The 11,117-nt window shown below is 46.9% G+C and overlaps 1 protein-coding gene across 1 annotated transcript in view; it reads right to left on the reverse strand.

The window, feature by feature from the left end:
• The window catches only part of LRRC1 (leucine rich repeat containing 1), a 59,166-nt gene extending 53,007 nt beyond the window's left edge, over positions 1-6,159 (reverse strand). The window contains exon 1 of the mRNA XM_082218326.1: positions 5,348-6,159. Within this exon, the coding sequence (XP_082074452.1) occupies positions 5,348-5,506 (159 nt within the window). The 5' untranslated portion in view covers positions 5,507-6,159. The remainder of the gene's footprint in view (positions 1-5,347) is intronic.
• Positions 6,160-11,117: the final 4,958 nt, after the last annotated feature.

The raw sequence follows: 11,117 nt of genomic DNA on the forward strand, positions 1-11,117 counted from the left end.
CACAAAATCACAGCTCGCCCCTATACACGAAGCCAAGCCAGAGCACAACTAAATGCAGCACAGCCATCTTCTCAGAAAAACTCTTCACAAGCTCAAGAGGTCAAGACACGAAAGCTTTAGCAACTAATCTACACTTAATGACCCACCCAGTGGTATTCAGAATATCACTCATGAAATCACTCAAGATATCCCTCAAGTAATTAAAGAACAAAAGAAGAAAAGGCACACTAATCTAGGAACTTCCTCTCTGCCCAGAACGTTGGAGGCTATACACCACACCCCTCAACAGTATTTATAGGAACTCAAACACCAGATTCTGCTCTGTTCCAGTAACAAGAAGCCGAAAGCACCAGCCTGAAGATGACGAGTGAGACCTCGTCGAAACGTCGCCTAGACACCCCGACTCTTACACGGGAAGACACCCGAAGACACCAAAACCTGCATATATATATATATATATATATATATATATATATATATATCATCACATTGCCAGTAAATAAAAGGTTTTGGTAAAGCTTTATTTTAATGGAACCACATTTCTTTTGTTTACGTAGAAATTTCTATCCTGCCCTTCTTAATACCTATGGACTACTCAAAGCAGCTCAAAACAGGGGTCAGCAAAAGGTAGATTGGGATCTATTGACAGATCTCTAGGAGACTGGCAAAAGTTTCTGACTTCCAATTGTTTAACAACGAAGCTCTCCCAACCCCCATGCCCAACTAGGTTTATGAAAATGAAAGTTCAGGGGTCGGGAGGAGAATCAAGAGTAGGACCTTCATGTGAAAAATGTTGTGAGCTCATTTCTGGTACTGATCATAAATTTATGGGCTGGGCATGTGCTCAGAGGGAGCTTGGTTCTAATTCTTTGAATCAGGTCCACCCAGTCGAGCCTCTATTTTGCAGCTGCCACTGACTGAGCTACAGTAAAACAAAACAAAATAGAACCCTCAAGTGTTAAAGCCTGCCAGTTCCTGCCTTACAGCCCTTGGAAATCACAATATTCCCTAAAACAATTTCAACGGAAGCAAGGGCCGCAGATAAAATGCAACCTTTATTTACCAGCTGGTGGTTATTTTTCTTTGGCTGTGGGGAGAAGCAAGTGGAATGCTGGAATGTGACCTGGGTTCAAGCCCTAGAAACACTTCCTGGATCTGACATGTTACTAACCATACATCACTGGGCACTGCTCTTGCAAGGGCAGATGAAAATGAATGAATGAATGAATGAATGAATGAAACACTTTTGTTGAATTCAGAAAACACACCAAGCCATACTTTGTGGTAACTATAGACTAGAAACACAAACATACAACAAGTTCACTCCCCTGACCAGGATGCAGCATCTCTGCAAAAAGAGTGATGACTAACTCCTTTGCTCAGGCGGACATCACACCAAAGTCCCTTCATGTCTTACTCATCTGAAGTGGGCTCCTCACATAAAAGCAGCCTCAGGGTGTGGGTGTTGATGTCTGAGTAGGGGGAGTCAGTGTCTACGCACAAAGGCTTGCACACATTCAGAAACCCTATGGGCCACACACAACTAAGTCCTACTCAGAGTAGACCCACTGAAAGCAACAAACCTAAGTTAGTCATGCCCACCAAGAGAAGAAGAAGAGTTTTGGATTTGATATCCCGCTTTATCACTGCCTGAAGGAGTCTCAAAGCGGCTAACATTCTCCTTTCCCTTCATCCCCCACAACAAACACTCTGTGAGGTGAGTGGGGCTGAGAGACTTCAAAGAGGTGTGACTAGCCCAAGGTCACCCAGCAGCTGCATGTGGAGGAGCTTCAATGTCTACTGTGAGCAGGACTAGACCCTGCATGATCAGGATGCCAGAATGAGTGAGTGCCTGTGTGTGTAGACAGGCTTCCCCCATGAAGACATCCACACAATGCATGGATAGAGGGGTGTGGGGGCAGGTAGCAATGTGACTTGGGGCGCGGTAGTCCTGCCTTGCTGTGCCTACTACTCATACAGCCCCTTTAACCCAAGTAAATTCTGAAGAGGGCTTGAATCAGAGTTGGCAAAAACCATGGTTTGAAAACAACTTCAAACCATAGCTTCTTATTCTGGTTTGGTGGTCAGTCATAAGCCTTCCCCCCACCCTAGTTCAGACATCCACTGCAAACCAGTTATACTTTCTTAACCATGTTTTGCTCTGAGAAGAGTCACTGTAAACTGAGAGTACAATAGAAATAAGGTTAGTTCTTTAGAAGACCAAATATAGGAGCTGAAGGTATTGTATTTCTTAAAGGAAAAATTCAAGAATGGAAAGACAAACATGTTTATCACTTTTAAGAAGCATGTTGTCAGGTTCAATGACTTTACCCAGACAAACAGACAGACCACAGCATGATATTTGAGCATGAAGCAGCTACAAACACACACACAGTATGGCTCAGTGATTTGGCATATGACTCGCACAAAGGTCTGCACCCATGAAGCTGTGCCTTTGAATCCTGGAAGAAGGCAATCTAAGAAGAATGAGTTTTTCTAATGAAGTTCCCTTTCCAGAGGGGAAGCACAAACTGTATAGGGCAGAGGCATAGCTCAGTGAAAGAGCAATGTGATCTCCAGTAAAATAATATCAGAGAGCAGGACTAGGAAATACCTATTTTTCTAGAAAAATAGGTGCTGGTACGCACCATGAAGTTGTTACAGTAAGTGCCACATTTTTAAACAACCAAAAAAGAGGTGCTGGTACTGTGTACTCTTAAGTTCCCCCTGGGGGGAAGCACTGAGAATACCATTTTCTAAGATTTTGAAAAGCCAGTACTAGAGAGTGTTGATTGGTCTTTTTATTACAGAATGTTTGATTCCAAATCAATGGACAGGCAGTGAAGCAGTATACTGTATCTATCATTCCCAAGGAATTCAGCTAACCTGATTTAATTCAAGATAGTTCCTTATATCCTAGATGGAATGAATCATCACACAGAATACTTCAGGTCCTCTGACAATTTATAGGTGCTAAAGTCCTTTGCCCCTAGGGTACGGGTTCTAAGAGTGAAAATAGCAAAAGGAAACAAACAAACACTCATCCTATAAATTGAGAACTGATAATTCTCAGTCTTTCTACTTCAAAAATGGCCTACCTACCAAAAGTGATGATTCTGCTCCATTCTACTTGAACCAAAGGGTGCACTGCAGGCTTGCAGTCCTAAGCAGCTAAGAAGCACAATATGGGAAAGCACAGACTTCCACATCTCTTACAGCAGGGATGTTGGAATTACCTAGATATTGCTGGACTCCAACTTGCAGCAGCAGCCAGTGCAGCCAACAGCCAGGGATAATGGGACCTGAGAGTCCAGCTGTATCCCATCCCTGTCTTATAGAATCAGGAACCATTGCTATAAACCAAATGTGGCTCAGAATACACATCTGTCTTCATCATATTGTTTCCAGTGGGTTCCGGATTCATATGCACATCGAAATGCTCATTAGTATTTTGACACGACTAGCCACGCATAAATGGTGGGGAGGGTTTTTAAGCATGACCAGAGCTAGATAAGGGTGATGTTTTCTCCAAGTGTCATGCATGCTGATTCAGCAGACATGCTTGTACATCACATCACGTGGAAACTTTTACCAAAATCCAGTAGCTAAAACAGCAAGCAGCAGCTTTCCTCAAGCTGAATTCTCCACCTATGCTTCTTTCAGGTTACTCTCTCAGGTCCTGGCCTGTTCTGTCCTTCTGTTTCGGCCTCTGTCCTCTGTGCAGCTTGTCACTTAGCTTCCCTGTATCCCAGTTCTCAGACATACCCTGTGTTTCCACTTTAATCTAGGCATACCGAAAACCTTCTCTTCCCTAACAGAGACTGGACTGCAAAGGGCTTAGTTCCCCAAGAAACCACAGCAACTCAGCCAGTCGGTACCACAGGCTGTTCACCACCACAAATGTAGATGAGGTGGTACTTGATTCATAAACTTGTACAGTGAAAGGGGAAGTATCTACATTAAGGGGGGGAAACAGTGGCAGAAGGGGACTTACTTGAGGCCATAAAAATGCTTTCTGCCCATATCTTAAATCCATCTAAAGACCCTTTTCAGAACCACTGGTAAAAGCAGCAAATATCAATACCATTGCTGCATCTATGGATTATATCACTCACTTATAATGAGGCCTCACTACAGACTTACCCCAAGTATTTCAGAAGAGATGCAAGGTAATTCGAGCTGACGTGGTTAAGTTTTACTCACAACCCCCCTCCAAAAAACAAACAAACAAACAAAAAACCATAGCAGGAGACTAGGAATTTATAAAACAATGTTTGCAATAGTTCCTGTGTAAAGGGGATAGTTTACATGGTCTTCTCCATCTCATTGTAAATCCAAATGTTCTATTTTCCATGGTGAACCTGCGCATGGGCCAGTTCAACAACTATAAGCGGCCACCCTCATGACCACATTAATTGAACACAATACCGCAATTCCCATCTCCACAGTAATACCTGCAAATGGAAGGTTAGTTCCAGCACTACTTTAGTGGGAATTCACCTTTAAGTATTAACGGGGGGGGGGGAATCCAGAAGTTAATTTACATCAGGAAGATAGAGTCAGGAAGATAGAGTCTACCCAACAAGAGCCCAGTACCACTTTCACTCTTCTCCTATATCTTGGGTCCCAAGTTTGTTCGCTCATTTATTCTTTCCTGACAAGATGGTATTCTAAAATCTCATTCGTACCTGGCTTGTGAAGCACGACAGTTTTTGTTGTTTTTTTTAACAAGGCAAACAGGCCATCACACATACGGAAAAGCAGGTCTTGCAAGACTCGAGACTTAGGGCTGTGTTGGCAAGGAAGGCTGGCGCCCAGGCAGAGACAGCTGTTTTTCAGGTCCCTTTCCCTGCCTAGCCAGCTCCTTGCCCCACACTTTCTCCTCTCGCCCAACGTAGTTCCATCCCAAACTAGCGAGCGGTGGGGGGGGGCGGGGGCTTCTGACAGAAGCCCATGCGCCAAAGAGACCACCGTCGGAATGTCTTGATGCCCTCGTGAGACCGGGGGTCACGGCACACTCCTTCCGAGCAAACCATTCACCCGCGCTGGTAGGTGGCTCGAGAAGAGCACTGAGTGCGGACCCCCGCCCGCGAAGTTCAGAAGTTTGAGAAACGGCCCTGATTTCAATGGGCCACCTCCCCCCCCCCCCCGCTTCCCTGCTAATGGTTGCTCCCAGTCCCAGCCGAGGTGAAGGAACCTCTCGCGGACTCTTTCACCTTTAGGGTCGGGGAGGGGGAGGCGAGAGCGGCGCTCCATTCCTGACCCACCTGCGAAAAGGAATCTCTCCCTTCACACCCACACACCCCAAGGGCGGCCCCGCCGTCTCCTCGCCCCCTATCTCGCTCACCTTCGGCAGCTCTCGGAGCTGGTTGGCGTCGAGCAGGAGCTCTTCGAGGCTGCGGCTGTAGCGGTAGATTTCCTCGGGCACGGCGGCCAGCGAGCAGTGGCGCTTGTCGATAAGCTCCACATGACGGTTGCACCGCCACAGCGGGATGCAGTGAAACATAGCAGCAAAGGCGGCGGCGGCGGCGGTGGCAACCCTCTGCCTGCCTGCCTGCCTCCCGCAGCCCAACCCTCGGCAAGCTGCGCGAGGCTCGCGCGGCCACTCGGGGCAGCGCCTCAGCCTCCCCGCGGCCCCCTGCCCGGCTCGCCTTCCAGTTCCAGCGCCAGGCGCGCGCGCGAGAGAGAGAGGCTTCTTTCGCCCTCAGCCAGCGAGCGCGCGGGGAGAGGAGCGCGGAGGGGGGCGGCTCCAAACCCGGCCCTTAGCAACCCTCGCCGCCGACGCCGGCTTCGCTGGTCTGCCAGCAGCCGCCTTCGAGGCCGCCCTCGCCTTCTCCTCTCCTCAGCAAGTCCCGGAGGAGGAGGAGGAGGAGGAGGCGGCAGCAGCAGCTCCTGCAAACATTCGCCTGGGACAGGAGAAAACTCTTTCCTGCCGCTCCAGACTACTACGCGCAGAAAAGAAAAGAAACAGAAAACCTTCCTGCTGCTTTTGTCTCTTATTGGGCCTCCGCTGTCCAATCAGTGCCCCCCAGTTCTCCCACGGAGCCCGGCTCGCTCGTCGCTCAGGCTGCAGCAGCAGCAGCAGCAGCACCTTTCTTCATTCCTGCGCCTGACCCGGAACACTCGCTGGCTCTGCGCTCTGGCTCCCTCCCTCCCTCCTTCCCTTCCTCCGTCGCGCTCTCCCTCTCCCTCCTCTCCCTCCCTCGCTCTTCCCAAGCTGACATCACCAGCCGCTGGTCCCTCCCCTTCTCCCTCGCTGGGACTCTGGGATCTGACCCCGAGGTGGTGCGTGCGACACCCATGCAAGGGAGAAGGGAGAAAGAACAAGCCCCTCGTCTCCGTCTGCTGCGGGGAGAAAATCCAGGGGACGGGGAGGAAGGGTGGCAAAAGGAAGAGGGAATGATTCCCACCCCTAGCTTCTCCCAAAGTTTCCTGGCCAGGGGTAGCTCAGTCGATAGAGGATGAGACTCTTAATGTCAGGGTCGTGGGTTTTGCGCTCCATGTTGAGCAGAAGATTCCTGCATTGGTTGGACTAGATGACCTTTGTGGTCCCTTGAACCCAGTGCCGGGTTTACCTATAAGCTAAACAAGCTATAGCTTAGGGCCCCACTCTCTTGGGGGCGGGCCCAAATAATTGAAAGGGGGACTTGATGTGCATTTCCAAAATATAAGTTAAAAAACAAATAAAAACTCACATACAGGAACAGTGCTTTGTGTTGTGTAGGCTCCTACAGTGGTACCTCGGGTTATATACGCTTCAGGTTACAGACTCCGCTAACCCAGAAATAGTGCTTCAGGTTAAGAACTTTGCTTCAGGATGAGAACAGAAATCGTGCTCTGGAGCGGCAGCAGCGGGAGGCCCCATTAGCTAAAGTGGTGCTTCAGGTTAAGAACAGTTTCAAGTTAAGAACGGACCTCCGGAACGAATTAAGTACTTAACCCGAGGTACCACTGTATTTGTTATGTGCAAATGGCTTTAGATACCTACAGTATTAGGTCCGTAAATTACCATATAGCATATATTCGACACAAAAAAACAGCGACAATTTGTTGTTGACAAAGGACAGTTGGACATATAAAGGGCCCCATTACCTTCAGTAGCTTAGGGCCTCGTCAAACCTAAATCCAGCCCTACTTCCACCTCTGTGATTCCTCTTTTGTGGAGAAAGATTCCACCAGTCACATGTGGACTAAGAGGACTAGACTAGTTCCCTAAATATTCCCAGTACATTAGAGTGTTAAAGTCTGGCACTTCCTCCCCCAAGTCTAGGATGCTTCTGCCTGGCTTAGGGAGGGAGGTATGATGCTGACACCTGCAATGTCACATGCTAACAACATTGCCTGCCCCCCCCCATTGCCCTCGCAGGCTGACGCCCCTGGCCCTAACTGTTCCCCTACAAAATAAAAATTTCGCCACTGGATTCCACTCACATGGCATCCCAGCCAGCCCCCTTTGCAAATCAAAGTCAGGGAATCAAAGGTATTCTGCAAGGCACAGCACCCTTCTCTGCCCACCGTACTTGGAATTAAGTTGCACAAAGGAGAGCAGCCCTGATCTACTATGAGACTTGCTTTTTCCTTTCTCATAGATGAGGAGCCTAAGGTGCTCCAGTTGTCAGCAGCAGCCAGCAGGGCCACATCTGGAGTGCCACTTCATCGGGGTGGGTTAGGCTGAGACCAAAGGGACACCAGTTATGCCCAGGCTTGGTAGTAAAAAATAAAACCCCACTAGCCAGAAGAAACATAGTAAAAGTACCTCTGTGCTCACACAGAATTAAAGAGACAGGTTTCTAGGAAAGATGGTGTTGCTCCTACACAAGTCTGAGCCCCTATATGTATCTAGAAATGCAACACGATCCCCACCTCCCTAGCAAATATGCATAATTAGAGAACACAAGCTGTCTTGCCCCAAACTCCCGACTCCATCCCCCAACTTTCACACTCTTCACATTAACAATACTTAAAATAAAAAAACCCTCAAAGAAAATATATTTTTCAACTCTCTTGCCATAGATATAATCTTCATTCCATGACCAGACCAACATCACTGTAATGAATATAGGGGTTGCTCGTACGTAAGTTGCCGCCACTCCTGGCTATGTTGCCTTGTTAAACCTTTTCTGTCTGGACACCCCTTCACTTCGTGGCTGCCTCAGTCACTAGCAGAATCCGTCAGTGGGCGTTTCTTAAACCTTTTCCAGCATAAAAGCTGTTTGACGCCAAGTCTCCTCCTACTCTCCCTGCTCTGAAGTCTTCTGCGCAGGGAGGGTGTGGGTAGTGGAGGACCCGTGCTCTCCCCGCTGGTGTCCGGCGAAGAGTCCTGGAGCCCTCTCGCTGATTCCCCCATCTGCCCCCCTTTATCCCTGGTGTTGCGCTGATTTCCTTCCCCATCTGATGAGCTGCCTCTCTCCCTGCTGGGTCCCTCTCCAGCATCACTTGGGAGCCTTCCCTCCACCTCTGGCTCCAATGTCAGTTCCCTGACAATCACCAAATAAGCTTTGCAACTGAACAGGGATTTGAACTCGAGTTTCTCCAGTCCAATGGGATGCGGGTGGAGCTGTGGTCTAAGCCACACAGCCTAGGGCTTGCCGATCAGAAGGTCGTGGTTTGAATCCCCGTGCCAGGATGAGCTCTCATTGTTTGGTCCCAGCTCCTGCCCACCTAGCAGTTTGAAAGCACGCCAAAAGTGCAAGTAGTTAAATAGGTACCACTCTGGCAGGAAGGTAAACAGAGTTTCCGTGTGTTGCTCTGGTTTTGCCAGAAGTGGCTTAATCACGCTGGCCACACGAGCTGGGAAAACTGTCTGCCTCGGCCAATAAGTCCAAGGCATAAGCAGCTACAGTACACACCCTCTTTGAAGGAATTTAAGCAGTATCACTGTGTGTTACATGCTTGTACCATACATATCTAAAGAACACATACCGTCCCTCTCAAAATCTGATTTGTTGCATATCTAATTCGCATGCACCTCTTTTTCAAGGTATTTCTTAGTCAGCATCCTGTGTTGGTGATATGATAGCCAGAGCTTCCCATATCTGGAAATACTCACAGACCTGTCTTAATGAGGTCCTTCAAAGGAAAGTAATTGCATTGGCAGAAGCTCATCAACACCTCATCGTCTGTTTGAGCTACAGACCTTGAAACTCAGGTCTGTTGTCAAAGTGTTGCACAGGGGGCTTCTAGGTCCTAATAATGTGGCTGGGATTAGGATTAGTGCCAGCACGCCTTCATCCTCCACTATCACATTGTCATATGACTCATGCAAGGCCTTGTGCAGTGAGATTGCACCAGGTTAGCTGCAACGCACTGACTCATTGCAGAAGTGTCTATGTCTATATCGTATTGCATGTAACGAGTCTCTGCCAACGAACAGCTAAAACGACATGAGGGCATAGAACATTCCACTGCTAAGGAAAGTAAACAGCTTTGCCGTCTAGCAAATATGAGGGAAATGAACACTGTCAGTTCATCTGGGGGATGGCTGAGGAATGCATTTGGAAGTTAAGGGAGAAGTTGCGCAAAAGGAATAAGGAAGAGGACCCTGAAGGATAAGTAGATAGAGAATGAGGCTCCTTGCATTCTGCTCCACCAGTCCCAGAGGGGACAAGACACCACTGCTTGGGCGCATCTCCTCTGTAAATTAAGCTGCATCCTAATTGCTTCTGGGTGGCAGGAGGCATGAGTGAAGCAGACAGCGTTAACCTTCGCTTTTGGCGCTTATATTGACTCCTGTTAGGCGAATTTAATTACCGTGCGTCCACATTTTAGCTAGTTAAGGTCAGCCCACATTCTCAGAAGGAAGGACATACTGCAGCTTTGTTTATTCCTCCCTTTGCCCTTCATGCACCCATTTCCTAACCTTGACATGTCCCTAAAGTTATTTATCCAAAAGTAAGGCTGAAATCCTATACACAATTTTCTGGGGGTAAATTATGATGAATTCAGTGGAGCTTACTTCTGAGTGTACATGTACAGGATTGCACTATAAATCTCCCTGAGTTCCATGGGGTGTGATTTGAATTGCAGTACCAGTAAGATTTTTATTAGTTTCAATTAACCAAGATAAAGTTCTGTATCTTCTTTATATTTCTAACAATGCATGCAATGAAAAATGTAAAGAATAATAAAAGGAAAGAAGCAAAAAAATTCCTAGTAGGGTATTTGTACACTTTTTGTTTTTGTGTTCCTCCAAGTACTGAAAAACAAAAACAAACACACACAAAAATCAGTCACAAATCCCAAGAGACTGAACTGATCTCCTTATAGATAAAATGAGGCAGCCCAATTCTCGGCTTGCTATCTGAAAGCTGTGGGAGAGGAATGGGCATAATCTAAGTCATCACCTGCCCTTTGTGGAAAATTGTTAGAAGAACTCCTTTCTTCTCTCCTGAAAGGCATGCGAGGAATGCTGAGCTTGTTTGTTATATAAAGCCAGTGACATAATATAGAGAGGGAGCTTTAAAATTTGACCAGTCAACAAGAAGCAATAAATTAATAAAACTCATAGTTATTTGTCAAAAGTGGGGATGGGGCCTCTGCCTCAAAATTTTCTGGAATGCAATTGAATGCAGCCCATGAAACATATGCAGATGTTGCTCAAGACATCAGCTGTTGATTTGAGGCTGAGTCCACACATGGTGGCATTTCGAAGAGTTGCACTCAGAGTATAGACCTTTTATTGCCTGCAGTGTTGCAATGAATATTCCAAAAATTAGTAAATATTCATATTCTGCATGTTTTGGCTGACAATCCTATTCTGCATGTTTTCGCTGACAATCCTAAATGAATTTTGCAATATCTTTGGAGATAAACACCAGTTAATTCTAACAATCATCTTGACATTACAACCCTAATTGTCATGTCTTCTCAGAAGCAATTACTATCAGGTTTAGTCTCAGGTAAGAAGCTATAGGAATGGAGCCGAAGATGAGAGTCAACATTAATTGCTCTCTTCTCTCTCTCTCTTTTTCTCTCTTTCTCTCTACCTTTTGGACCATCACAAAATTTGACTAGTCTGTGAGGGGCAGAACTAAAGGTCATCACATTTCAGACATTCATTAAAAATATTCATGCACCACCCAAGCCCTGATGTGGTCACTGGCCAATCTGATTTTGTA

Source organism: Podarcis vaucheri (assembly GCF_965113315.1).
Source record: "Podarcis vaucheri genome assembly, chromosome: 3".
In the NCBI taxonomy this organism is placed as follows: domain Eukaryota; kingdom Metazoa; phylum Chordata; class Lepidosauria; order Squamata; family Lacertidae; genus Podarcis; species Podarcis vaucheri.